Source organism: Anopheles merus, chromosome 3L (assembly GCF_017562075.2).
Source record: "Anopheles merus strain MAF chromosome 3L, AmerM5.1, whole genome shotgun sequence".
Classification (NCBI taxonomy): domain Eukaryota; kingdom Metazoa; phylum Arthropoda; class Insecta; order Diptera; family Culicidae; genus Anopheles; species Anopheles merus.
Window position 1 is genome coordinate 31,455,034 of NC_054085.1, and position 23,729 is coordinate 31,478,762.

Here is a 23,729-nt window from a genome sequence, read left to right on the forward strand (position 1 = left end):
TGGGTGAATGGAGGAATCAAATTTCCTGTTTTATTTTGCTCTATCCTCTCACAAATGGCGCGGTGCCACACTATTTCTTTTTTTGTTTGTTTTGTTTTTCGCCCTCTACAACAAATCGCAATCGAATCGCAAACACACAACAAATCGCGTTTCGCTTCATTAGCATTAATTGTATGCTTTATTAGGCAGCCAGCCGCCGGGTGTCAGTATCAGCCCGTCCGTCCGGCCTTTTACTCATAAACATTTATTGCGCCATCACGATAAAATAGCTGAGGTGAGAGATTGAGTGGAGCTGTTATCTTAGTTACTGTGTACGAGCGGATACTAATAAGCACACTTCAGGGAGGGAGCAAAAGAATAATTGAACAAAAAAATGCTATGGTTCTGTTACAAAATGTTCAATTACAATTTTATGGAACATTTTTATTTCAGTCCAATTTTTATAATGTTTGTAGGACACAATTTAAAAAACACAATTTATTGGCAACAATCCATTGCAGAGGCTCGTTGCAACATTTGCATACAAATGAAAACTCAAATTTGGTTGCTGTTGCTGTTGTTAGTGACGTACTCGGGTTTTGTACGGTAAATGTGAGAATGCATGAATAGTGTGGGGCACGTGTGTTATGCAACACGAATACAATGTATCGTTGGAAAGAGAAAATGCATATGCTGTTGCTTTCATTCAGAGCATGGGGGGAAATGATAAGTAAATAGACAATTTAATTTTGCTGCTTGTTTGCATCAGAACGGTCACACTGTTTATTTTGCAACGAACAGCATTCCGAAAAAAAACGACTCCTCACAAAAATAGGAAAAAACGACACATGGGACTGTATAAAATGCCCTCATGTTGACACTATTACCACTGCACGGTCAACATAGTTGAATCAGCGAATCGCTGCAAATAGTACATCGGCGAAAATATTATTACAATATATTCGCAACAAAGTTTCTCCCGAGTACCAGATAGTCAATGAAAAGACCAAGAAAAAGCACCGCAAAATCCGAGGTCAAATAATCCGATTTTTCTGACCACTGGGATGCGTGGATGTGTCACATTCGCGCCCTCGAGAATGCACATCATGCAAATAGCGCATCGTCGTGCGATGTGGTGCCACCTCCGTTGGTCACAGTGTAAACGAGTGAATTGAATTGTTTTCGTACACCCTCCCCCGCCCCTTCCGTGACTCATTGCTCCCCGGCTGAACAATCTCCAGTAGCGCGAATAGACTTTTAGATTGGACTCTGGGTCGCTGCTGTGCTCAATTGTTCACTCCGCGACATTGTCTGTCTGTGTGTTTCTGTACGTGTGCGTGTGTTTGACCTTTTTGGTCAACGCAACAAACAACAAACAAACCGGAGGGGCCTTTCTACGTCATTGGCAGCGCGCGCACAAAATTCGCAACAAATAACAAGCCAGCCAACACCCAGTGTGGGCGGGGCGGGGACAGGAGTCTTTGGAGGCCCATGAGGCATAGCAAAACGATGAGTCATGTGTTTTCTCAGCTCTGAGATACGGATTTCTCCTCGTCGGACGTGGAGCGGAAGAAACCGGCTCGGGCGGAAAGTCCTAAGACCGCCGTTTCTTTTGTTTGGAAGGGAAATTTATATTTAAAAAAAACATTCGACCGAGCTATGGCATACACAATTGATTCAATGCATCATTTCGTAGATAATGATGAATCTGAAATGATTGAATAATGGTCTTAGAAGGCATACGGACCACTTAGCCCCCAATGGTAGACAGGCGGACTCCAGTAAAGAACGTATATGGTTCTATGTTCGCACATGCTTGGATGCTTTCGACAGCAAAGATAGATTTATCTAGTTATTTGGTATATATAAACATGATTACGATTGCCTCTCTGTCTGATATAATCCGCCATTGGAAGCATCCGTCTCATTTTTAAACACGAAAAAGCGTCAAAGTTTTGGGCTGCCAATTCCACTTGCTCAACAATTTCCATGCAACAATCGTCTTCTTTCTATTCTTTCCTTTTTTGTTACTCGCTCACAAGAATACTCGAGAATCCCAAAAACTAACCCCTACACACACACCCTGTCTCGACAGAAATCCTTATTACTTAGTCCGCACACAAACCATTGGAAATGGGGATTGAACCATGTCCGACCTTGTAAGAAGCTTTCACGCAAATCCATACACTATCAACTCATCTCGGATAAGCCAGGTTAAAACAGCTACTGATACTACAAAGCGCTTCGAGCTGCAAAATCACATTAGCATTGTGTATGAATCATTTCATGAACAAAATAGAACAATAGTAGCAAATCAATTGGCGTTAAAATGTTAAAAATGGTAATAATATATTAATGATGACAGTAAGCTGCAATAAACCAATTTATAACCAGTCTGTTAGCGCCGGCTTCGTCGTAAAGTATCGTAAGACGCTTATACCAATAGCTACCACAAAAACAACCGTACATCTTACAGTTTTTGGTAATACTGAGTAGTGAAGCTGTTGATTTACATTTTATGTACATATTCTTTAGCTACCATGATACGATTGACAGTCGAACCTTTACTCACCTTTAAAACCTGGCTCTTTCTGAAGCTCAGCTCATCATCCGCTGTGGCGTTAAAGTCGTGCTTTGCAACCGCTTCCATGTTTGTGGGTTTCCGTGTGTCCTCCTACTAGGTTGTAAGTGAATCTTGGCGCAGCCGTCCCTGCTGAACGCTTTCCGAAGGGCGATTCCGACAGGGGGAAACGCACTCTTGCTTATCTGCTTTCCCCGGTTCGATCACCAAACAAACAAACAACAATTGTAGCGATGTCGAAACGCTACCGTGAGGCCTGCGAGGCGATGATGTTGCGATGGGTGCTGCTGATCGTTGGGCCGTATTAGTGTACCGCGATACGGTGGCGGTTGGCGTAAAGCTTACGGCGTTTTGCTATCACCAAATTGGAGCCTCACTTTGCAGCAAGCCAAAGGGGAATATACACAGACACACACACACACACACACACTCTTATCGGATCACCTTCGCTTCATGGAGGCGCACCGGGGAGGCGGGCACCCAACCAGAACAGGATTCACGCACTATTTCTTAACAAACATTCATGTACAGACACTTACACACACACAAAAACGCACACGAGCAGCAAACCTCCTAGCACAGTAAATGCATTCTTTCACTGAACGCACTACTTTCTTTGCCTTTTAAAAAGCAATCACCACCTCTTTTTGCACCTTTTTACATGTAATATTTTAATTTAAAAAACGTGCACGCTTCTCCACACAACCACACGTGCCTGTAAGCGGATACAAACATACACACACACACGCAAACACTGACGAATTGCACCAGCTCGCCCGCTTTTGACTATGATAACTTATTTTTAAATATTATCTTTCTTTTCCACCAACTGCACGGCAATTACGGGGCGACGATGACACACGCAGCAGCAAGGACTGACATCACACATTAGAGGACGCACTGTACATTTGGGGGCATTTAGAGCTAGATGGGAGAGAGAAGAAAAGCAGGGTTGTAAAATAAAATCTACTTCTTCACGGCGGCAACCTACGACACGACGTGCCGTGATGGTACGTGACGTGACGGAGCGGCGGCCGCTCACACACCCTACTAAGTAAACAAGCTAAAATAACACCTCCAACAGCGCGTGTGTGCGACACGAGCGCGCGCGCGTGTGACGTCATTTTACCATTACAATTTTAGTTTCCGGCTGTCAGACCACTTTTATGTTACTAATGTTCTAGCAAAAGTGTATTTTATCGGTTGCTGCCCTTTACACAAGCCTTACTAAGCAACACGACTATCAAGGGGACGGACCCACTCACACAGACAGACAGGTGAAACCAAGTCAGATCACTCCCCGATGACGTCACTGGTAGTACTCTCGTTAGAACGTTCTTGCGCTCTTCCTTCCCTGATGGAAGACACACACACACACTACTCTCGCCTGTAACGCGTGAGCTTTTGCATTTGCTTTCCCCGCTATCGGATGTAGAAATTCCGACACGTAAAAGACCATTAATCGGCACCTTTTGACCCCCTCTCCCGTGCACATACACCTCTACCACAACTCTCTTTTGACTGCTGATTACGGTAAGAATTTGCGTGATACGCGGGCTAGAAGGGTGGGCAAGCAGCAGCAGCAGCAGGTCGTGTACTATCTGCCGTGACGGATCGGAAACAACAAACCATACACAGTGCAAGGGCCACCGACACCGGAATGTGGTGTGGCGCCTGCCTGTACAGTGGGCTCGCTCACGCTCTCTCTCTCGCGTTGCGTTCGTTCTCACGCGTGCAAATGAATGAAAACGTGCACGGATCGCGCGCGCACACATACACACAGACTCATGATGGGAAACCGGCTGGAGAGAGAGAGAGAGATAATCGCCGGTGAGATGATTTTGTAGGTGGAAACGTCAAGGTTTATAGAGGGATTAAAGGAGCGAACGGTTTCCGAACACGCGCTCCCGTAGACGCGTTCAATCGCGCAAATGAGTGTTTTGAGTGTAGAACAAGGTTGATACATCTACAAACATGTGTAACGATAGAAGCATTTCTAATCACATCAAACATTCTTGAAAAAAATGTACCGTTTTCAAATAAAAAGCGCATGAATTTAAGAGGTATAAGAATATCGTCAATTTATCTTCAATTATCAAGTGTGAGGAAATTTTCTCCAAAAGAAGTGTTGAGAGACAATCATAAAGAAAAGTCGTATCAAAAAGAAAAAAGAAGAGATAATTTGGAGTAGAAGAATAATAAATAAAATAAAATTGGAACAAAGAAAAGAAAAAAGTAAAATAAAACATGATCAAACAGACGTAACGAAGTGTAAAACGTGACACCAAAAAAGAAACAAGACAAAACCCAAGAAGAAAATGTAATTTAATAATAGTGAACGATAATATGTGAACGAGAGAGAGAGAGAGAGAGAGAGCAAACGAACTCACGTTGAGTTGAACTTGAAAGTTCAAAATACGAAATTCTAGAAAGCAAATTTTCAAGCGTGTGCCAACACCCTTCCTAGTAACCTTGAGACGTGCCCCAATCGCATCTCGCACGCGATAGTTATATATTTATTTTTGCATTCGTTATCACCCACTCGTTACAATGTTTCCCCGTTTTCGGTTCCACGTTTTTTTAAACCCTGCATTTTTTTCACATTCCATTGAACTCCGAACTTCAGCCTGTGCCCTCCCACAAGCAAACAAACACACACACACAAACCCGCACATTCAGATACTCATTTTCCTCGCCCACAAGGACTGCGAGAGGGTGTTGCCCTCAGGAAATCCATAAACCTTTTTTTTTTGCTCTTGGGGTTGTTCTGTACTGCTCACGTACAGGGCAGTCTTTATCAGCGGGCGATTCTACCAACACGAGCACATAGACAGTTTCACTCTCACTGCTAGCGTAGCGCCGCCATGCGCTCCCGCGGTCAGTTTGGAAAAGGAGTGGAAGTTTCAAGCATGGGGTTTATTTAAAGGAGAAAAAAAAATCGAAGATGGAAAGAGAATTTAGAAGAAAATAGCATCTTTCACCATAATCTACGCGGTCGGGAGCCTTTTCCCAATTATTCTTTTTTCTGTACCATTTTCTACATTTTTCACTTCCGAAAATGAAAAAAGACAAGTATTTGCGTGCAATGGAATTTGCTTCTGGTCACTCGTACTCGTTTTTGCTTTCTCTTCACCGCTAGGGGATTAGAGTAATGGGAAGATTTTCGTACCCGGTTTCGCGTTTGGCCGGGTGATCGTAGAATGTTTGCGATAATCTGACAATAAATCTGACTGCCGGCACCTTCTGCCGTGAAGGTCAATTATTGCAAACACTCCTTCCTTCCTTTGGCCGTGTGGCTGTTTCGTTGATAGTACCGGTGCGGATTCTCGGATAGGAGGCACTCCCGGCACACCTCGCACCCACCCACAATACGAATGATCGATGTGCGTTTATCTATATACGGTTCCAGCGAGTGGTTAGATGGTTGTTTGGTCCATTTTTCTTACAAAACACACACACACACACGCACTGGCAAATGGCGATGGTGGAGGAGGCAGTCTTGGGGTGGTAATTGGATGTTGGCAGGAAAACGGAAACAATAACCTCCCACTCAAGGGCAGTATTGTGTGTGTGCGTTTAATTTCCTCTCCATTGAAGGAGCAGAAGAAACAGGAAAGGCCTTTATATAGGAAACAATAAAATCGTATCCTTTATCCGTAGCCTCCCCGCTTTCTCTTTTGCGCCTCCGAGAACCACACCAATAAATAGCACGCACGTGTTTGTTAATTTGTGCACACAGAAATAAATGTGACACACAGCAAGAGCGGTTGTGGAAGGTAGTTTTTGTGCTGCATATCTTGGGTAAGATAGAAAACTGGAAGGGGAAAAACCACAATTTCATCGAAGATAAATTGAGCGACAGTTATTGAGTTTATCGTTTCAATGAATTCGCCGTTTGGACTATCTACTACAAGTTAGACGTTACTGCTTAGGTTATTAGTTTAGATTATTTTAACCTTTGCAATATGATAGCGGACCGTATGATAGGTTCTCTGGGGCAACAGATGGCTTTGAACAATGACTCAGGACGACTACAATCTAGTCCGGATGACTACTCGTCGTCTAACTTCAGATTTTAAGAATTATACTTGTAATTTAACTTGTTTGAATTCCAAACGGAGTCGTTCTGGGTCATCCAGATTCGTTCGGACCCATCAGGAGTTCACTGGAGTCATTTTACGGAGTCTAATGCGACTGACTCACACGCATGACTGAGCATCCTGCCGCAGGTACATAAATCAATCATAGAAAGGAATTAGATGGGCTTTGTTCGAACAAATTGAAGCAATAAGAACTACAACACTAAATTGAAACTTTTCAAGTATATAAAAAATATATATAGTAACTTAACATTTAAGATGTGATTCACAGTTAGAATGTTAAGTCAAGTTTACTGTTTCAGTGATACGACTGCAGCTAGTGACTCATTATTCATATCATTAATTTAGTATTTATCTTAGATAAAAAGTTGAAGTAACAATGTTTTTCTTGAAAAGAATTCACTTTCAAGGGCCATAATGCTGCTCTGTCTTCCCCTACTAATATTTACACCCAGCTTGGCTGCATCGTGCTTTGGCTTCGGACAATCGAAAGTTAGCTATTTTTAGCAGCACGCAACGAAATTTGCAACAATAACACAATCTCGTGCTAAACCCAGATTTACAGCACAACATCTAACTGAAATTGTGTGAGTTGAGGGGAAGGATGAAACAGACCAGTATTACGGATGCGGATGAAGAAGTAAGCGAGAAATTATTTAAATCCTATCTCTGATTCGAAGATGCCAATGTAAATGCCACCGGTTTAAGCTGAGCAAAATAAAACTACGAACATAGTAAAACTACCAGCTGACAGTGTACGTTCAACATTAAACTAATTAAATATTTGCTGACGTATTACAAAACCACGGGGGTAAAAACTAACAACAACGCATTCAAACGCATTCCTACAGACGGGTAAATACGCTCCAAAGCTGCACAATTACTACACCTGCCTGCGAGTAACATCGTACGAACAATTAAATTAAATTATATACACCAGCGATGCTTTCCGTACAGAAAAAGGGTTCTGAGAAAATTAAACCCCGAACCAACTTTTCTCTCCACAACGATGGCAAAGGTTTACACATGTGGGGCAGAGAAACTGCTCCCACCAAACAGAGCACCACAACGACACACCAACATTGTACAACGCACGGGTGGCAGAGATATTATTCATCTCTACCAATAAATTTCCCCCATTTCGACCGGGTGCTAGAAAATGATATCATCATCGGAAAAGCTTCAAAAGATGGCTGCGTTTCGAATCGACATTTGAAACCATAAAATGTTTAAAAATGAGCAATTTTCTCAATTTTTTCATCCCCTAAATTTGCCTTGTTAATTGTTCTGCACATCTGTTTGTGTGTGAAAAGTTCGTGAAGGAGAGATAATGAAATTAGGAGAAAAAAAAATCGACAAAATCGGGGAAAACCTCATCGTGCGATCATCATGCGCACCCACACTGCTCCTTTACATTGTTAGCAGCGTGCGATCTTTCAAGACGATCGATAGTGTGTATTTGTGTATCTGTACGTATGTGTGTGTGTGTATGTTTTCTATAATATACCCATTCGGCCCGTTCAACATGAGTTAGCCGGCCAACCCGGCGTGACTAAAAGGTTAGAAGAAGATGCGTTTGCTCGCGGGAGCGCAACACGCACTGTGTAAAGCGAAGCTAAAAGAATCTAATCAGATTTTAAAAATAACCAACCAAGCAGCGAAAATATACGGAGGACAGCATGGGGTAGTACGAAGACGCTGGGTGCGTTTTCACCCGGCAGTAATTTTGCAACAGCTAAAAGAAGCAAACAACAGCAACCAGAAGCGCTTCCTCTTACTCTCACACACAGTGACAGAAATTTAAAAAAAAACACACAAGTAAAACAGAAAAAGTTTTAAAATGGTAGGCCGATTTTTCGACGATTTTTTACGTTACGTAGGGAAGGTAGGTGGTGGATGCCCTGGTTTGGCAGCGAGTTCAAAGGGAGAGCGTGCAAAGTGAAAAGCATTGTGTTGGTGTGAAATGCTGGCGGTGGGCCATATACAGTTGAGTCACTTCTCGCATTCACAATGAAATAATCATAGGTTATTGGAAAAGTTTGGTTGGGCAGACTGTTTGATTCTTCTTCGACAATTCGGCCGATGGAAAAGTGGTAAAATGATACCGCACCCTTAGCTGTGTGTTAGAAAGACAAGATTTTCATTGTAAAGTGCTGTCAAAAATGCAGCTCAACATAGAAATTTGCTCGAGCAGATGTGTTTGTTATCAATTTCTAGTCTATTTTTACAATAAACTACACCTTGGGTTTATTGAAAAGGATTGCAGTAATGTCTATAAATAGATAATTGTAATATACGTTGACGTGTACTAGGTAGCTTCTAATGCTTTTATTAATCAATGCAACAAGATTACTATTTTATGGGTTGCTAACTTCTATTCTGGTGTCTGATCTCGTGGTACAGTCGTCAACATGTGCGGCTTAACAACATGCCTGTCATGGGTTCAAACCCCAAATGGAGCGTGCCCATACGTAGGATTGATTGTAGGATTGCTAAATCATTAGTCACTGAAAGCCAAGCCCCCCCCCCCCCCCCCCCTCTCTACTGTTGGTACAGACAGGCCTTGACCGACAACAGTTGTTGTAGTTGTGCCGAAGAACAAGAAGAAAAAACCTTCTATTTCTACAAATGTAATACAAATCCTTATTGTAATAATGCTGTCCCATGTCTTTCAGCGAAAATTAACACCTAATCACCATCAATCAATCATACGACACATAGCAATCATGCGATCGTTCCATATCGATGGATAATAGGGAAATTCTATCCATTCTAAGTATATTGTTGAAGGCCTGAGACCAAAATTACCGAGCAGAAAACATTTTTATAGCTCGATAGTGTACAGGAGCTGTAAGTATGTTTTAACAATTCAGCGAATCATTTACGAATTTCATGCCTCGATCAGCTAAACAGACATCTGCTTGAGAGCAACCGAAATAATTAAACCTACGACATTAGTCAGGTAAATGTGCGCTGATAATAGATTTAACCTTGAAAGATTTACAATGTATGGAATAACTACGGGAAATGTTTACTTCACACATGTCTAAGATGTCTAAGACGAGAACTATTTGTAAAAGTGGTACCAACTACTTCTATATCGTCCCTGCAGAGTTATTCCTGCGATTGAAGAAGGTTTTCCTAGAACGAGCACGTTGTTAGGCCTTGGCCTGTTGTACACATAACCAAGACATTGGCTTCCTAAATTTATTCCAACCATATGTATGATGAACAATACTGCGGGACTAGCAGAAGGACTGCATTTAAGCAAATAAAAAAAAATGCAAAAAGTTATTAAAGAACTCTTAGGTTGTTTGAGTCGATTTTCCAATTTCTTCTACTCTACTAACTGACTTGCATTACGCATGGTTACGTCGTGTAAACTTCGAACAAAACAGTCCAGCCAGCCGGTACCAGAACGGGTAATTGGGAGGAAAGGAATCCTCACCAAAGTTGCAGCAGAACTCAATTCAATCAGTTATTTATAGCAAACCGAACACCGTCCTGAGGCAACATGTGGTTCCGGACAGAGACCAGAAGTGTAAAAGCCTTCCTGCAAGCAGCGTATGTGTGTGTGTGTGTGTGTGTGTGTGTGTGTGTGTGTGTGTGTGTGGCACGTATTGTAAAAACAAACATTTGCACAACACAGAAATCTCAACTTCGGAAGAAACGAGCCGCCGAGAGAGCTCATGTGTGTCCTCCAGGTCTCGCCCATCCCGTCTCGTATCTTGAGCATTCCATGTTTGTTGTTGGCGGTTTTGATTGAGCGAACGAACAGAAGTTTTAAAAATACACCCCGCCAACATCATAGGAGATCGATTATTCAAAACGATTGAACATGGCGCGGTTCTGTTTATACATTTGCGTACAATTTGCGTTTCAGATCTTTGAATAAAAAGGCAAATCTTGTAAGCCAACAAGGGTTACAAGCGATGGTTGTAATTTTCATTCTTGCAAAAAGAAAAAAGATGAATCGCTGGAGCATGCTCGTACTCTCCTCCTGCACCCCGGGGGCGGAACGTTAAGTTTGTGTATGACAAACATAATTGAAGGGTACACGGTTGAAGGAAAAAAAATCAACAAAAAAGCGAAAAACCACACACAACCCCTCCATGCGTAACTTCTTCAGCAGGGAATGCAGTATTTTGGTGAGGGAGGAAATTAAAAAAATGCGGGATTATTTTTTTGTTTTTCACCCTCACTCGAACAACCCCTCCTTGAGGTGCATTCTACAGAGGATGCACTTGCAATTATGAGCGCAAAAGGGTAAAGGGCTTCTTCACTCCTCTCGCAACCCATTTCGGGCTCTCTACTTTCCTTTCCCATCCCATCCCTGCTATGACAACCATTTAGGGGGATTGAAAGTGCTGCGTGCAAACTGCGCGAGGAATAGCAGGCCATGTGAGCCGCTTGTTCGTATCCATCATCGCCACCGTATCACCATCGCCACACAACCACCAGCATCATCATCGTCGCGACCGTCGCGACGTGCACATAAACGGTGGCGCGGTGGCGGGTGTGTGTATGTTGCCTTACTGCCTTAAAGCATATTTAATGTGATTTCTGGTGCAGCACAAAACACACACACATGCACGCACCCACATATAGGAATCTGTCGCTTGCATACATACTCACACACATAGGTGCATATATGACCGGGCGCGCGCGTGTGTTCTCTGCGATGGCTAAAGCGAGATATTTAGAACTCGGGAGGGATACCACCACCGCCGCCGCCGTCGCCGCCGCCCAGAGTTAATTCACTTCAGTTTCGGTGGCCCTTTTCGAAAATGTGCATTCTTGTGCATACATGCCCAGCGACGGGAGGGAGCCAAAACTGCATTCCAATTTTTGGTTGCACATTTTAAAGTTTGGTTTGTAAATAAAGTTACCAAAAAAGCTTATTCCCCCCCTAAAACGGTCCATTTCAGTTCAAAATAGAGAAGAAAAATATCTTATACTGTTTTCATACACATACACACACAGACAGAGGGGGAAAATGTCATCCCGTGCATGGATGCTCCCGTAAGCCTCGTGCGTACCTTTGGGATACACCGTTTTCCCCGCAGGGAACGATACTGATAGAACGCGCACCAAACTATGGACAAGGGGGGGGGGGGGGGAGTGGGTTGGGAAAGGGAAGGACTGAAAAATACCATCAATAAGCCGCATCTATGATGATGGTGGACCTTTTCTCAGAAACCGTACGCACGCACACACACACACACCTATCCAGACAAGCACGTTCATGTGCAGTTCGACCGCTCTCATTCTTGCTCGCTCTCTCGCTCGTGTGCGTTTCTCTTCGGTCGGTTGTCAAGGTAGAAGAGAGAAAGAGACAGAGAGACAGAGCGAGCGAGAGCGGGACCGCGGTGTACCGTCGAAATTGCTGGAACAAAAAAATAAAATAAAGCACACCATCCCATTGACATTCGGCGTGTGCGATTTTAAAATGCATTTTTTTTATAATAAATTGCACAAAAATATGCTTTAAACATGAAATTATTGAACTGGTTTTTGTTTTCATCAATTGGAAAAAACCTCGCGTATACCATTGAGCGTTTCCACGAGTGCTTGCAAGCAACGTTTTGTTGATGAGGGGAGTGAGGGAGACTTTCCCTCACCGCCTACTTATTCCCCTTCGCCGCTACCACAGACCGGCGGAACCGTGCGGTATCTATCACTGTCAGAGCACTGAACCAATTTTTTGGGATTTAAAATTATCTTCCGGTTGCAAATGCGACGGAAAGAGAGTGTATGTGTGTGTGTGTGTGTGTGCGCGCGTGAATGTGTCCTCTATATGTGTGTGTTAGAATGTCGATGAAGGGAACCCAAGCGGCGGGCGTTGGAGACAGAACACCACACACAAAAACCAGAATCAGTGCACTTCTCTTTCACTGGCGATGGCACCCACACGCACAATTCATCTGCGGCACACACAACCGTACACCCGAGATCAACCACCGCACACACTCACACAAACACACACACGCACGCACACCGACACAGAGGACGTAGACGACGACCACCCTTTTCTTGCCGCTGCCACAGAAAAGACACCGAAAAAGGTGAAGAGTACGGTAAGAATCTGCGGTGTCTCCTCCCTCACGTTCGGTGCGGCGTGTTCGGGTCACTGGAGATAGAGGACGGGGGGATGGGTGAGATGTGCAAGGGATGTCACTGTTTTAAGGGGATTCGCATACTGCACTGTGCCAGAGGCTTCTACACGCACAATTGCACACGGTTTTTTTTTATTCACGGGTAGCGAGTTCGGTTCACGGTTGCACTCACGGTTAAAACTAACGCTGTCGGGGAAAACACAACGCAAACGTAAAACGGCTCGATCGAGACACACACACGAAAAAGGCGAGCGGGACAAGAACGTTGTCGCTTTTCTCGATGAAGTGCGTGCAGAGCAGGTTGGACCGTGGACCGGTTGCAGTTTGACAGCACCGTTCAGCAGACAGCACCCGTTTTGACAGTCAATGGCTGCTGGTTATTGACGGCCCATGTAAAACATTTGAAGAATTTCAACGACGGGCGCTTGTAGACAGACAGAAATTTCACAAGCGAATTCAATTTGCTTTAAATTTCATTCGATTAGGCAGCGATGTTGGCGAGCGAAATCCTAACGAAATTGCTGTTAGCATGCTACTGCAGTGCAAAACATCAATTTAACACAAGTTAAACTTCATCAAAATTGATGAACACAAAACTCACGCTTTGTTTGTTTACCATAACATGCGTTACTTTTCGCCTGCCAAACTTTTCGTTACGGTGGTTTTTCGGTGTGTCTGGCAGCGACTTAGTCAAGTAGGGTTTTATACAAGCAAAGAAGAGGGCTACGCTGAGGCTTCTTCACAATTGATAGAAAAAATCGATTTTATTCGGCAAACAGGATTTTCGGTTAAAGTATTCTAATCTCCATGCAAAGAGACCAAGCGCCACAGATTAAGCTTAAACGACTGAAAAATCAAATATCCATAGAAAAAAATAAAAGCTTCATAGCTTCACTGGTTCGTTCAATAGATGGCGTATTATAACTCATCATTATATTGCTGTCCTTTCCTTGCAATGTGTTTCGACAAGCTTCATCTAATCATGATCTATATAGCCTTCTAACTTTGCGAGTAAAAATCAATATGAATGGTCGTGTGGTTAGATAAACGGGTATCAACACCATCGACAATTATTCAAATCTCACTTGCTTCTGTACAAATAGTTCACATTGGAGTTTAGTATTTAAACAATCGTATCGCCGTTCTAGTTCTAGTGATGCATTACTTCAATGCGTAACCATATAACAGTACAGAGGGAAGGAAAAAGCACTCAAAGCGAGGAAAGCGCTCTGCTGGTTGGTAATCCCACCAACAGATGGTGCCACTAGTTTGCTATTTTTAGAATGCATGAGTCGTTCGCCGTTTGCTAAACGAAGTCTTTCTATATTTCGTTTAATTAAAGAGCTTGAGTCGTTTGGAACCCGTTTAGTGGTCGTTTAGTGGATTTGTGGCTTTTTTGTAGATTTGGGGATTTTTTTAAATGTCTGGTGTGTGCAACCGAAACATGCCGTTTTTGTTGGTTGGGCATGAACATGATGTTGGTTGGGTTGCGGTTGAGAAGGTTAAAATGCTTGCCTCACCATCTGCACCGACGAACCCTGCTCAAGTTGCCACCAACTGCTGTCAAACATTTAAATCCCACCAAAAGTTTAAAAACAACCTTTGCGCGCAATTCCACCACCGGCGACCACAAACCACCAGGATACGTGAAAGTTCCTGTAAACGCGGCACCTACTCGTTCCCGAATGAACGAAATATTCTCACAGGCCAAGCGGCGCCGGCACGCCCCAATGGCCGGTAACGATCGGGCCGGCGATGCGAACGAGGAGGACGATTTCTTCGGCAGCCAATTCTCCGTCCCGGCCTCGCAAGCAGCCAGCCAGCGACGGTATCTATCCCAGCGCAGCAATTTGCAGCGCTCGCAGGTGGTCAAACCGGGCCGTCGACCCCCCACGAACTACTACGAAAGTGTGCTATTCATGGCCGGCCTCAGCCTGGACGAGCCGGGCGGTGTGGTGGTGCTGAAGTGTGAACCGATCGTGTTTATGCACAAGCTGAAGAGCGTCCTGCGCACGAACGCGGACTACCCGGCGAACGTGGACCGGTTCCTGGCCGGCATCCAGACGACGATGAAGGACCGGACCAACTTCCTGAAGCTGCTGGAGTGCTGCCAGGTTGTGCCGAATGCGACGGCGCTCGACGACGGTACGATGCAGCCGGTCCGTAAGCCGGTGCAGGAAAGCCTGATGAAGATGTTTCTGCTGGTGGACTTTCTGCAGCTGAAGCTGATCGAGCTGCTGTTTGCGTACCTGTCCAAGGAGCTCGGCACGATGGCCACACCGGAGGGCGATGGGGCGGAGGACTCGATCGTGGGGTTTGTGCTGTCCCAGCTGAAGTTCATCGATCACGTGCAGAACGGTGAGCTGGTGTTCGAGAAGGTGTTCGAGCTGCTGGGCAAAGCGAACCGCCAGCCGGTGGTGTTTGACGAGATCATCTTCAGCCTGGAGGATGTGATAGACGTGTCCAAGCATGACGATGCGCTCGCACGGTTGGTCAAGTTGCGCCCGCGCCCCCAGGACCTGATCACACCGACCACCGTGGAGGTGTTCACGGGGATGTGTCTCAGCGTGGAGACGCTCGAAATGCTCCGCCGGAAGGTGGTCCAGTATGCGGCCGACGGGTGCCCGCTGCGCTACTACCCAGCGCTCGTGAAGATGCTGCTCAAGTTTAATCGTACCGAGCCGGCGGAAAACATTGCCGGCATAGTGCGGGAAGTGCGCCGCCTGCTCGATACGGGCGAAGCGGCCGACACCTGGGCCGCATCCACCGCGGACGACTGTGCCGAGCAGGTGTTGCGCACGATCTACCAAGCAATATCCGCGTCGGCCATGCTGTACGACGCCTGGATCACCGTCATCCGGCAGCTGCCTGGGGCGGAGGAACATCTGCCGATCGATTTGCTGCTGCTGACGATCGCGACCACCATCAACGAGGTAAAGGCACCGCGCATCCGCAAGCTAACGATACGCAAGATCGAGCAGCAGTTCTTTACCGACGCGCACACGGACCAGCTGGTCGGCGGGTGCTTCCGCCGGGTGCTGCAAACCCATCTGGACGGGTTTCTGCAGCTGATCGAGTGCTGCACGCGGGAGAGACACGAGCGCGTGTGCGAGTTTGGCGTCGCCGCCATGAGTGCACTGTTTGCGCTGGACCAGTCGGGCGCGGCCACCGACAACCGGCTGGTGCTGAGCAAGATCGTCGGATTTATCTGCGAAATGGCGTCGGCGAATGTGGCCAGCAGGAACGATTTCCTGATCGGCCGATGTATCGGTGCGCTGCGTGAGTATTTTTAACACCGCCTTCTGGGTGCATTAGAGCGAAAGATGAAATGATTTAGGGTCGTCTTTTTTTTTTTTAGGCAAACTGCACGAATCGCACCCAAAAGAGATAGAGCGAAGCGCGGAACTGTTGCTGCGCATATTGGACATCGCACCGGAACTCTCCCTCCGCCAGTACCGTCCACTGATCAGCGTCATTTACGCCGCCGTCATTCCACCCCGTCCGCTCGACGACGATGCGGAGCTGGCGGCGATCCGCGATAATCTGGAAATTATCGTCAAAAAGCAGCTAATGTGCGACAGCAAAGACACCAAGCGGAAGGGCATCATCGGGCTGGTGCAGATGGTGTACCATCTCTCGCTAGCGCCGGCCTCCGACGATGCAGCCGAGCTCAGCTCGAGCTTCGACTCCGAGCGGACGATCGGCACCGTGAGCGAAATCCCGTCCGCAACTGGCCGCACGCTTGCCAATCTCGTGAGCACTCTGTTCCTTTCCACCAACCAGTCGCCGGATCTGCTCGCCATCTGCTACGATGAGCTGGCGGGTATGCTGGCTCAACCCCGGCCTAAGGCTGCCCCGGTGTGGGAGAAAACGTTCATCATGTGGCTGTCCGATACGATCACGATGGAGTTTCAGGGCACGTTTCTGGTGGAAAGTGACACACCGTTGCCGTCGCGGGACGCGACCGGACCGGGAGGGATACTGCTCGCCCGCAAGCTGTGCATAAACGAGGCGGAGGAGGAAGCGGCCAACACGGAAGCGGCCACCATTGCGGTCAACGTGGGTGGGAGTGTGTTGGGGCATGCCGGGAGCCGTCATACGGCCATTTGCTATCTGGCGCCAATCTTTAGGCTGATGCGTTCGCTGCACTTTGTCCGGTACGGGGGTGTACTGGAGTCGATCAATGCACTGCTCGGGTGTATGGTGGTGGTGCCGGAGTTTTATGGAGTGGGGGAGGAGGAGGAACGTCGGTTTTCGGTCGATACGTACGACGAGACGACGTGCACGCTGCTGCTGGACATTTACTTCCACCTGAGCAACTGGTTCCGGGAGTGTGTGAGTGCGTTCGTAGGACAGGACGATGCTTCGATTCGAAAGAAGGTACTTTTTACATCATAAAACGCTTATTAATTAGGAATTAATCAATTATTTTTCTCCATTTTAGGTCCTCGAACGATTGCACGAGCTCGTGACCCTAGAGCACCGGCTCGGCCGCATGCTGGAGCGTATGGTCGCGGACAGCGAGTACATTCCACCGCTGGCGTCCGACTTTATGGATCCTCCGGCAGCGGCCACCAAAAAGCTGAAGCCCCTCGAATCATCCTCCACCCGCGGCCGCCCGAAAGCGGGAGCCCACGACCGAACCGTCAATCTCGATGCACCCCTCAGCACGCAAACGGCCGCAGCGACGGCCCCCGCCACGGTGGGACAGCTCAACGAGCAAAGCCTACTGCTTCGCTGCTCGTACGCCCTGCGCCGGATGGATCCGGAGCTGGTGCGCCTGTTCACGGTGGAGCTGGTGCCCGCCCGCGTGCTGGAGCTGCCCGAGCAGCGCGGAACGCACCTCGCACTGGCCGAGTATCGGTTCGTGCTCGAGAACGTTACGACCGCGCTGGAGCAGTCGAGCGAGGTGGAAGGACGCTACCAGCGCTGCATGGTGGAGCGGTGGGAAGCGTTTGTGGAGCGTACGGCCATGCTACAGCACCGGTTGCAGGAAGCGACGAACCGGCTGCAGCCCGCCTCGGTGCAGGAGCTGCTGCCGCTGAAATCCTGCTACCTGTGGAGCTTGCGCCTGGCGACGGCCCTGCTGCCCTGGAAACGGTTCCGCGAGCAGCGGGGACGGGTGGAGCTGGCGCGTGTGCTGCGTTCGATGGTGCAGCAACTGACCGAGCAGGAGGCCGGTGCGTCCCCCGGGGACGATTTGCACGTGGCCGAGCTGGCGAAGCTGCTACTGAAAGGGCTGATCGTGCACGAGTCGTGCTTCGGCGATCTTTCGATCGCGGCGCAGCTGTACCGGCTTGCGCGTGCCATCGGCGAGTGTGTCGGAGATCGGACCAGTTCTGCCCGGTCGATCGCGCGCTTCACGCGCAGCGTACTGATCGCTCCCGATATGCGTACGGCGGACAGTAAGGCGGCGGCCCACTTCACTACCATCCTGGACGGGTTGATCGAGACGGTGAGCTTGAAACAAGTGAAGCAGCTCATCGTGGACATGCGCCAGGATGTGAGCATCGATGACAAGATTGCCAAGCCGGCGGGTGGTAAGGCAAAGGGAGAAGCTACGACCACCACCGTACCGGATACGGTGCGCACGTTCGCTTCCTTCAAGCGCGCCCAGTACGCGCAACTGTTCAAAGGCCTGTGCAGAGCGTTTTTGCGTGTGCTGCAGGATGAAATACGCATCCGCGGCAGTGGTGGTGGTGGTGGTGGTGGTCCCAACCGCCGACTGGAGCTGTGGGAAACGGCTTGCGAAGCGACGAGCGAACTGACGGCCGTCGTAAAGCGTGCGCAACAGGCCGGAAGCTTCGGCGTGTATCTACGCTTTGCGCAAATCTTTATCAAGCTCTTCCTGAAGAGTGGCCTGCCGGCACTGGAAACCATCCTGCGCTGTTCGGCCGAACGGGCGTCGAGTCTACTGTCCACCCTGCAAACCACCACCCGGTACCTGCACAACGTCTGCTGCCAGACGAAGGTGGCCAAGGGGGCCGGTTCGTCGGCCGGTGCCCTGGCCCAGATTCCGTTCGTGCGCGAGTCGGTCGAAACGTTGGTTTATCGCGTGAAGGCGGCACTGGTGGCAAACCGCTGCTCGGCCGTGTTTTGGATGGGCAACTTGAAGAACAAGGATATGCAGGGAGAGCTGATCGCTTCGCAGCTGCCGCAGCCAGATTCGGAGGATGAAGAAGAGGGCGAGGGGGATGGTGGGGATGGGACGAATGGGGTGGCGCTGCAAGATGTGTCGGACATTGCGGATGATCTGAGCGATGACGGGGGTCGGGATAATGCCGGGGGCTCTTCCAAGGCGTCTTCGTCCTCCAATCAGCGGGTTGGCAGTGTGTCGAAATCGTCATCGCAGAGCAAGTGCTTTTGAGGGAGGAAAATAATGTAAGCAGTAGTAAGAACGTATTTGATATGTTTTTTTTTTTTTAACAGAAGAGGGAGGGTTCAGAGTGGAAATATGTACCTAAAGCATTCACCCATCACATTTATTGTGTTTGAACTTAAGAACTTGTTCTCGGATAAGACTTTTTCTAATATATTTTTACGGAATATTTTTTTATATAAAAACAATTTACTCACAAATGACAAACTTTAAAATTCTTCTTCTTTCGTGACCTCACTGCTTAACAGATCGTGATGACATGGTCAAGTTCTCCAGGTTAATCATTCTATGTCCGAATCCTTCCATCCTACTTTGCGCACGATCTTTGACAGGTGTTTTCAGTCAAGTCTAGCTACTGAGGTACTGAGCGCGCCTCTGCTGTTCAAACAGACAAAATCTTCCTGCAACCTGTAATGAACGCAGGGGGACTGAATGCTTTGAAAATCGTGTCCCTTGATTTCGCTCCTCATGTTTAAGTTCATGATGCAAACGCATCAAGCGCTAGCAGAACCACCTTAAGATTGCCATCCTCGTCTCCTAATACGTTGCTTCCTTAGTCGTTTTAGGTAGCCAAACTACAGATCACTAGGTCATAACTGCATCCATTTATTGACTTCTACATCTGATCTTCGATGGGCTCTTCCCCAGGTTGATCCACCCACTGTGCTCGCCGCATGCTCTGGTGCTTCCGACGTGCTTAAAGTTTGTTGGATCGCCATCAAGTCTTCTAAACCTTCTGGATTCTCATCATCTAGACCATCTTGGGGTTATCGCCGTCACCTAATACGCTGCTTCTTTGAATCAGTTCCCTTCTATTCTTATAACTGCATCCTTCAATTCTGGTAAACCCCCGATCACCGACTAGTCCTTCTTCACCTGATTGACCTAATTGATATCGTTGTCTGACGTTATACCCATCCCAGAACAGCAGATAGCTCCTGCATCATCTTTAAGTTGTCACCATCACCACATGATCCCAGATCCGCCTGATCCAGTGACATAGCGTAGTACGCTCTTAAAACGTAGCCTGCGGTAGAGGCCGTAGTAGGCACAAATTCCATGCAATAGACGTCTTTAGATATCGCTGCGTGGATATCGACCCACGCTAGCAGAACTCTTTTACCGTCTTGAGGTTATCTCGAACATTTAATATGGCCGCTTCTTCCCAATCGGGTCCTATAATGGACAAGACCCTACGGCAAGAAGAACTAGAAGGTGTAACTCTTTCAGTCAATCCATTATTCCGGTCTTGGAACTGAGCAAGGACTAATATCAGGCCCAAACACACCTTCGTAAGCTTTAACGATCCTGAAACAAGCTTCCCGAGCTCGTACCCGATCGAATGAATAATCGGTTCTTCTCGTGCTTCTTCGAACTGCTACAAAGAGACAGAGACGTATGCAACTTACAGTCGATCCATGAATGAAGTTGATATCCTGCACAGGAACTACAGGGGGAATTGACCGATTTGTCCCACAGAACTATAGGACTCTTGGGCAGGATTCTTTTTTCACATTTTATTTCTGTATTTTCTTTCAAACGTTACCCTTCCAAAAGCTTTTCATTCGTTTCATTCGTTGTTTATTGAACGGTAAACTGTGTTCTTCATCATTCCTCCACCATTCGGCTACATACACTATGTACAGAGAGAGGACTCACAAACACAGGATTTTGCCGTGCATTACCTAAAACAAAAAAAAACAGCAAGTAGAAGTTGGCCTCGCGACAAATCTACCTTCCCGTTTTATAGCCAACAAGAGAAAAGTGTTTCAACTCGTATAAACTCCGCTATAAATGCTTCAAAAATTTTGACCTTGTTTTTGTATCATCTCATTTAACAAATCTCATTTAAAATGCATTAAGGCATCTTTGCTAAGCTTCTCGACATAACTTACGCTCATATGCTACAATCTAACTAATTCTTTCTAATATCGTTCATTTTGTTCTACTATTTTGCAAGGAAGCATTCGTCAAAAACAAGAACCCCAGTAGGAAGGTGGTGGCGGCACGGTTGGAAGCAATTTCGTTTGCTGCGCGGAAGGATATGTGTCTAGGTGCAAGGGAGAATCAGAGTCCTTCGAGGTAGGGGGGGGGGGGGATGGGGGAAGGCGAAGGGATTCCGAAAGTCAGTCTTATTCAGCATACGCGATTGTCACGAAGACACGATATCCAACACACTGGAAATCTCACCTTTTTTCACACACACACCCTGTTGTTTCGTTGTTGATCCTAAAAACAGATCATCTTCGCTTCGCTAAGCTCTTTTGTTTGTAACTCGAACAACAAAAAATCGAATTGGTCACGCTTTTTCTTTTTCTCTAGGCACACACGTGTTGGAAGACAATACTACAGATATGACTGGGTGTATGATGGGATGGGTGATGGGAAATGACGTGAAAATGGGAAGCTTTTTTGAGCGTACTTATTATGCCCTTAAAAGGGAGTTCTTACTAAACTAGGCTGCACTAGGGGGAATTGGCCGGTATTTACAGATGAAGATGAAAAAACAAACCTCCCAGCCTCCCGACAAGGGGACACTACATTACTTCTCTAATCCACACTCACACAACAGCGCGTTTGGCTATGGCTTACGTGCTAAATTAATTAATTCGTCTATGCGGCCTAATAACGGCGATTTTGGAGGCACTTTCTGTTGGCATTCGGTGTTACCGTGTTAGCGGAACGGGGATGAGCGGGGGTAAACGGGTGGAGCAAAATACAGGTCCTTATAAATACAGCTCTCTTTACAGATCCCTTATAAACTATCCTGGAGGCGACGATTCTTGGAAGAAGCGAATCAAAAGGCTTGGACACGACGCGCTTCACTAATGGCACAAAAAAAAAACCGGAAGATGGCGATGCTTGTAAAAACGGGATTCTCAGTGCACTGGGAACGAACCCCCGTCATACTCCACCTCATCATCATCCTCCTCTCGCTCGTCCACTTCCTCCTCCTCTTCCTCTTCCTCGTCATCGCCTCCGTGCTTTAACTGCTACGAGAACCCCCGCGAAGGGGAAGGTACCGGTGAGGGTGGTGGCGGCAGCGGCGAAAAGTACGTCGAACTTCGCGAGCTCGGCGACGGGGGGCAGCTTTCGGGCAGCATACCCCCAATATCACTGTGATAGTGGGAGCGGGGCGTCGGCGGCGGTGGGTACGGTTCCGGATCATAGCACCGCTCCTTGTACTTGCCGCCCTGCAGCGATCCGCGCCGATCGTGCCCGTGCCGGCCGCCGCTGCCACTACCGACCGAGCTGCTAGTGCCGCCGCCCGTCGTCCCGGAACCATGACCACCGCCGCCCCCGCCCCGCTGGCTGCGGTTGCTTTTGCTCGTGTAGTTGGAGTCGCTCTCATCGCACGCATCGGTCGAGCACGGCGTCGGCGGTGGCGGTTGGTTAATGATTTTGTAGTGCTTGTACGGATGGTAGCTGCTGTTGCAGTACCGGCCGGTCGAGCCGGCCGTCGTCGCCGGGGACGGCGGTGGATTCAGCGGGTACCCGATCAAGCTGCTCCCGTTCGTGGTGCTGCTGCTCGCGCCCGTGATGTGGTTCCGATCGTAGCTGCCACCGCTGGTGCGGCTGTTTAGCGTCGACATGCGTACCGCGTCCGCCACCGAGGCCAGCTTCGAGACGCGTATGTTTTTGTTCAGCCCACCGGGGGATAGCGGTGCCGCCGCCTGGTCGCATTCCTTCGGCTCGAGACCGCTGCCGCCCGTACCGAACCGGGTGCGGAACGTTTGCAGCAGGTACACCACGAGAAAGACGACCGCCACCGCCGTCACGACCACGATCAGCAGCGTGATCTTGCTCGAGCTCGGTGCCATCCGCCGGTTGCCGTACTCGCTGCAGATCTCCGGCGCCTCGTCCTCACCCTTCGCGCAGTGCTCGTCCCCATCGCACACGTTGTGAAACGAGATGCACACCTTGCTCGTGGGGCACTGGAAATCTTCCGGGTTCTTGCAGCAAACCGCCTCGTCGTACCCGTCCAAGCACTGCGTCGTACCGTCGCACACCAGATGCTTGTCGATGCACTCGCCCGACTGGCACTTGAACTGGTCGCCCCGGCACGTCGGACAGTCCATCTCGTCCGACCGGTCCGGGCAGTCCTTCTGGCCGTCGCAGCGCCACGACGACGGAATGCACTCCTTGTTGCCGTCCCGATCGGCCAGCTCGCTCGGTGCGGCGCAGGTAAAGTGGTCCGGGCCACAGATCGGCTGCTCGCCGCAGCTGCGCCGATCCTTCAGCAGCATCAGGCCCTGCGGACAGGCGCACACGTGATCGGCCGGCGCATCGTCCGGCGAGCCGATGCAGATGTGGCTGCACTCCGCCCGTGCCGTGTTGCAGGTGTGATTGCGCAGTGCCCGGTCGTCCGGTGTCCACACCGCCACAATGTCCGTCATGTGGGGGTTTTTGTGTATTTCCACCCGCCGGTTGTCGCCCTGCACCGAGATGCGCTCCATCACCGGTCGCTCGTCCAGCCAGTAGATGAACCCGTCAAGCGCGGCGATTGATGACACCATACTTATGTGCTCGGCGACCAATGTTCTCCTGTGGAGCGAGCAAGACATTATTAGACC

General features: G+C 48.1%; 3 protein-coding genes across 11 annotated transcripts in view; 1 reads left to right on the plus strand and 2 right to left on the minus strand.

The window, feature by feature from the left end:
• LOC121598973 (growth factor receptor-bound protein 2) overlaps window positions 1-13,072 on the minus strand; it is a 36,776-nt gene extending 23,704 nt beyond the window's left edge. The window contains exons 1-2 of one of the 9 annotated variants that reach the window (XM_041926365.1): window positions 12,949-13,072; window positions 2,552-3,484 (exon numbers count right to left, since the gene is read on the minus strand). In XM_041926365.1, the coding sequence (XP_041782299.1) occupies window positions 2,552-2,629 (78 nt within the window). In that variant the 5' untranslated portion in view covers window positions 2,630-3,484; window positions 12,949-13,072. The other 8 variants (XM_041926368.1, XM_041926370.1, XM_041926373.1 and 5 more) reach the window with 8 other exon arrangements.
• Window positions 13,073-14,135: 1,063 nt separating this feature from the next.
• LOC121600019 (Fanconi anemia group D2 protein homolog) lies at window positions 14,136-19,363 on the plus strand. The gene is made up of 3 exons (XM_041928267.1): window positions 14,136-16,055; window positions 16,135-17,156; window positions 17,221-19,363. The coding sequence occupies exons 1-3, from the start codon at window positions 14,243-14,245 to the stop codon at window positions 19,141-19,143; spliced, it is 4,758 nt and encodes a 1,585-aa protein (XP_041784201.1). The 5' UTR covers window positions 14,136-14,242; the 3' UTR covers window positions 19,144-19,363.
• Window positions 19,364-20,723: 1,360 nt separating this feature from the next.
• LOC121599157 (low-density lipoprotein receptor-related protein 6) overlaps window positions 20,724-23,729 on the minus strand; it is a 32,003-nt gene continuing 28,997 nt past the window's right edge. Inside the window, exon 5 of the mRNA XM_041926712.1 lies at window positions 20,724-23,700. Within this exon, the coding sequence (XP_041782646.1) occupies window positions 22,149-23,700 (1,552 nt within the window). The 3' untranslated portion in view covers window positions 20,724-22,148. The remainder of the gene's footprint in view (window positions 23,701-23,729) is intronic.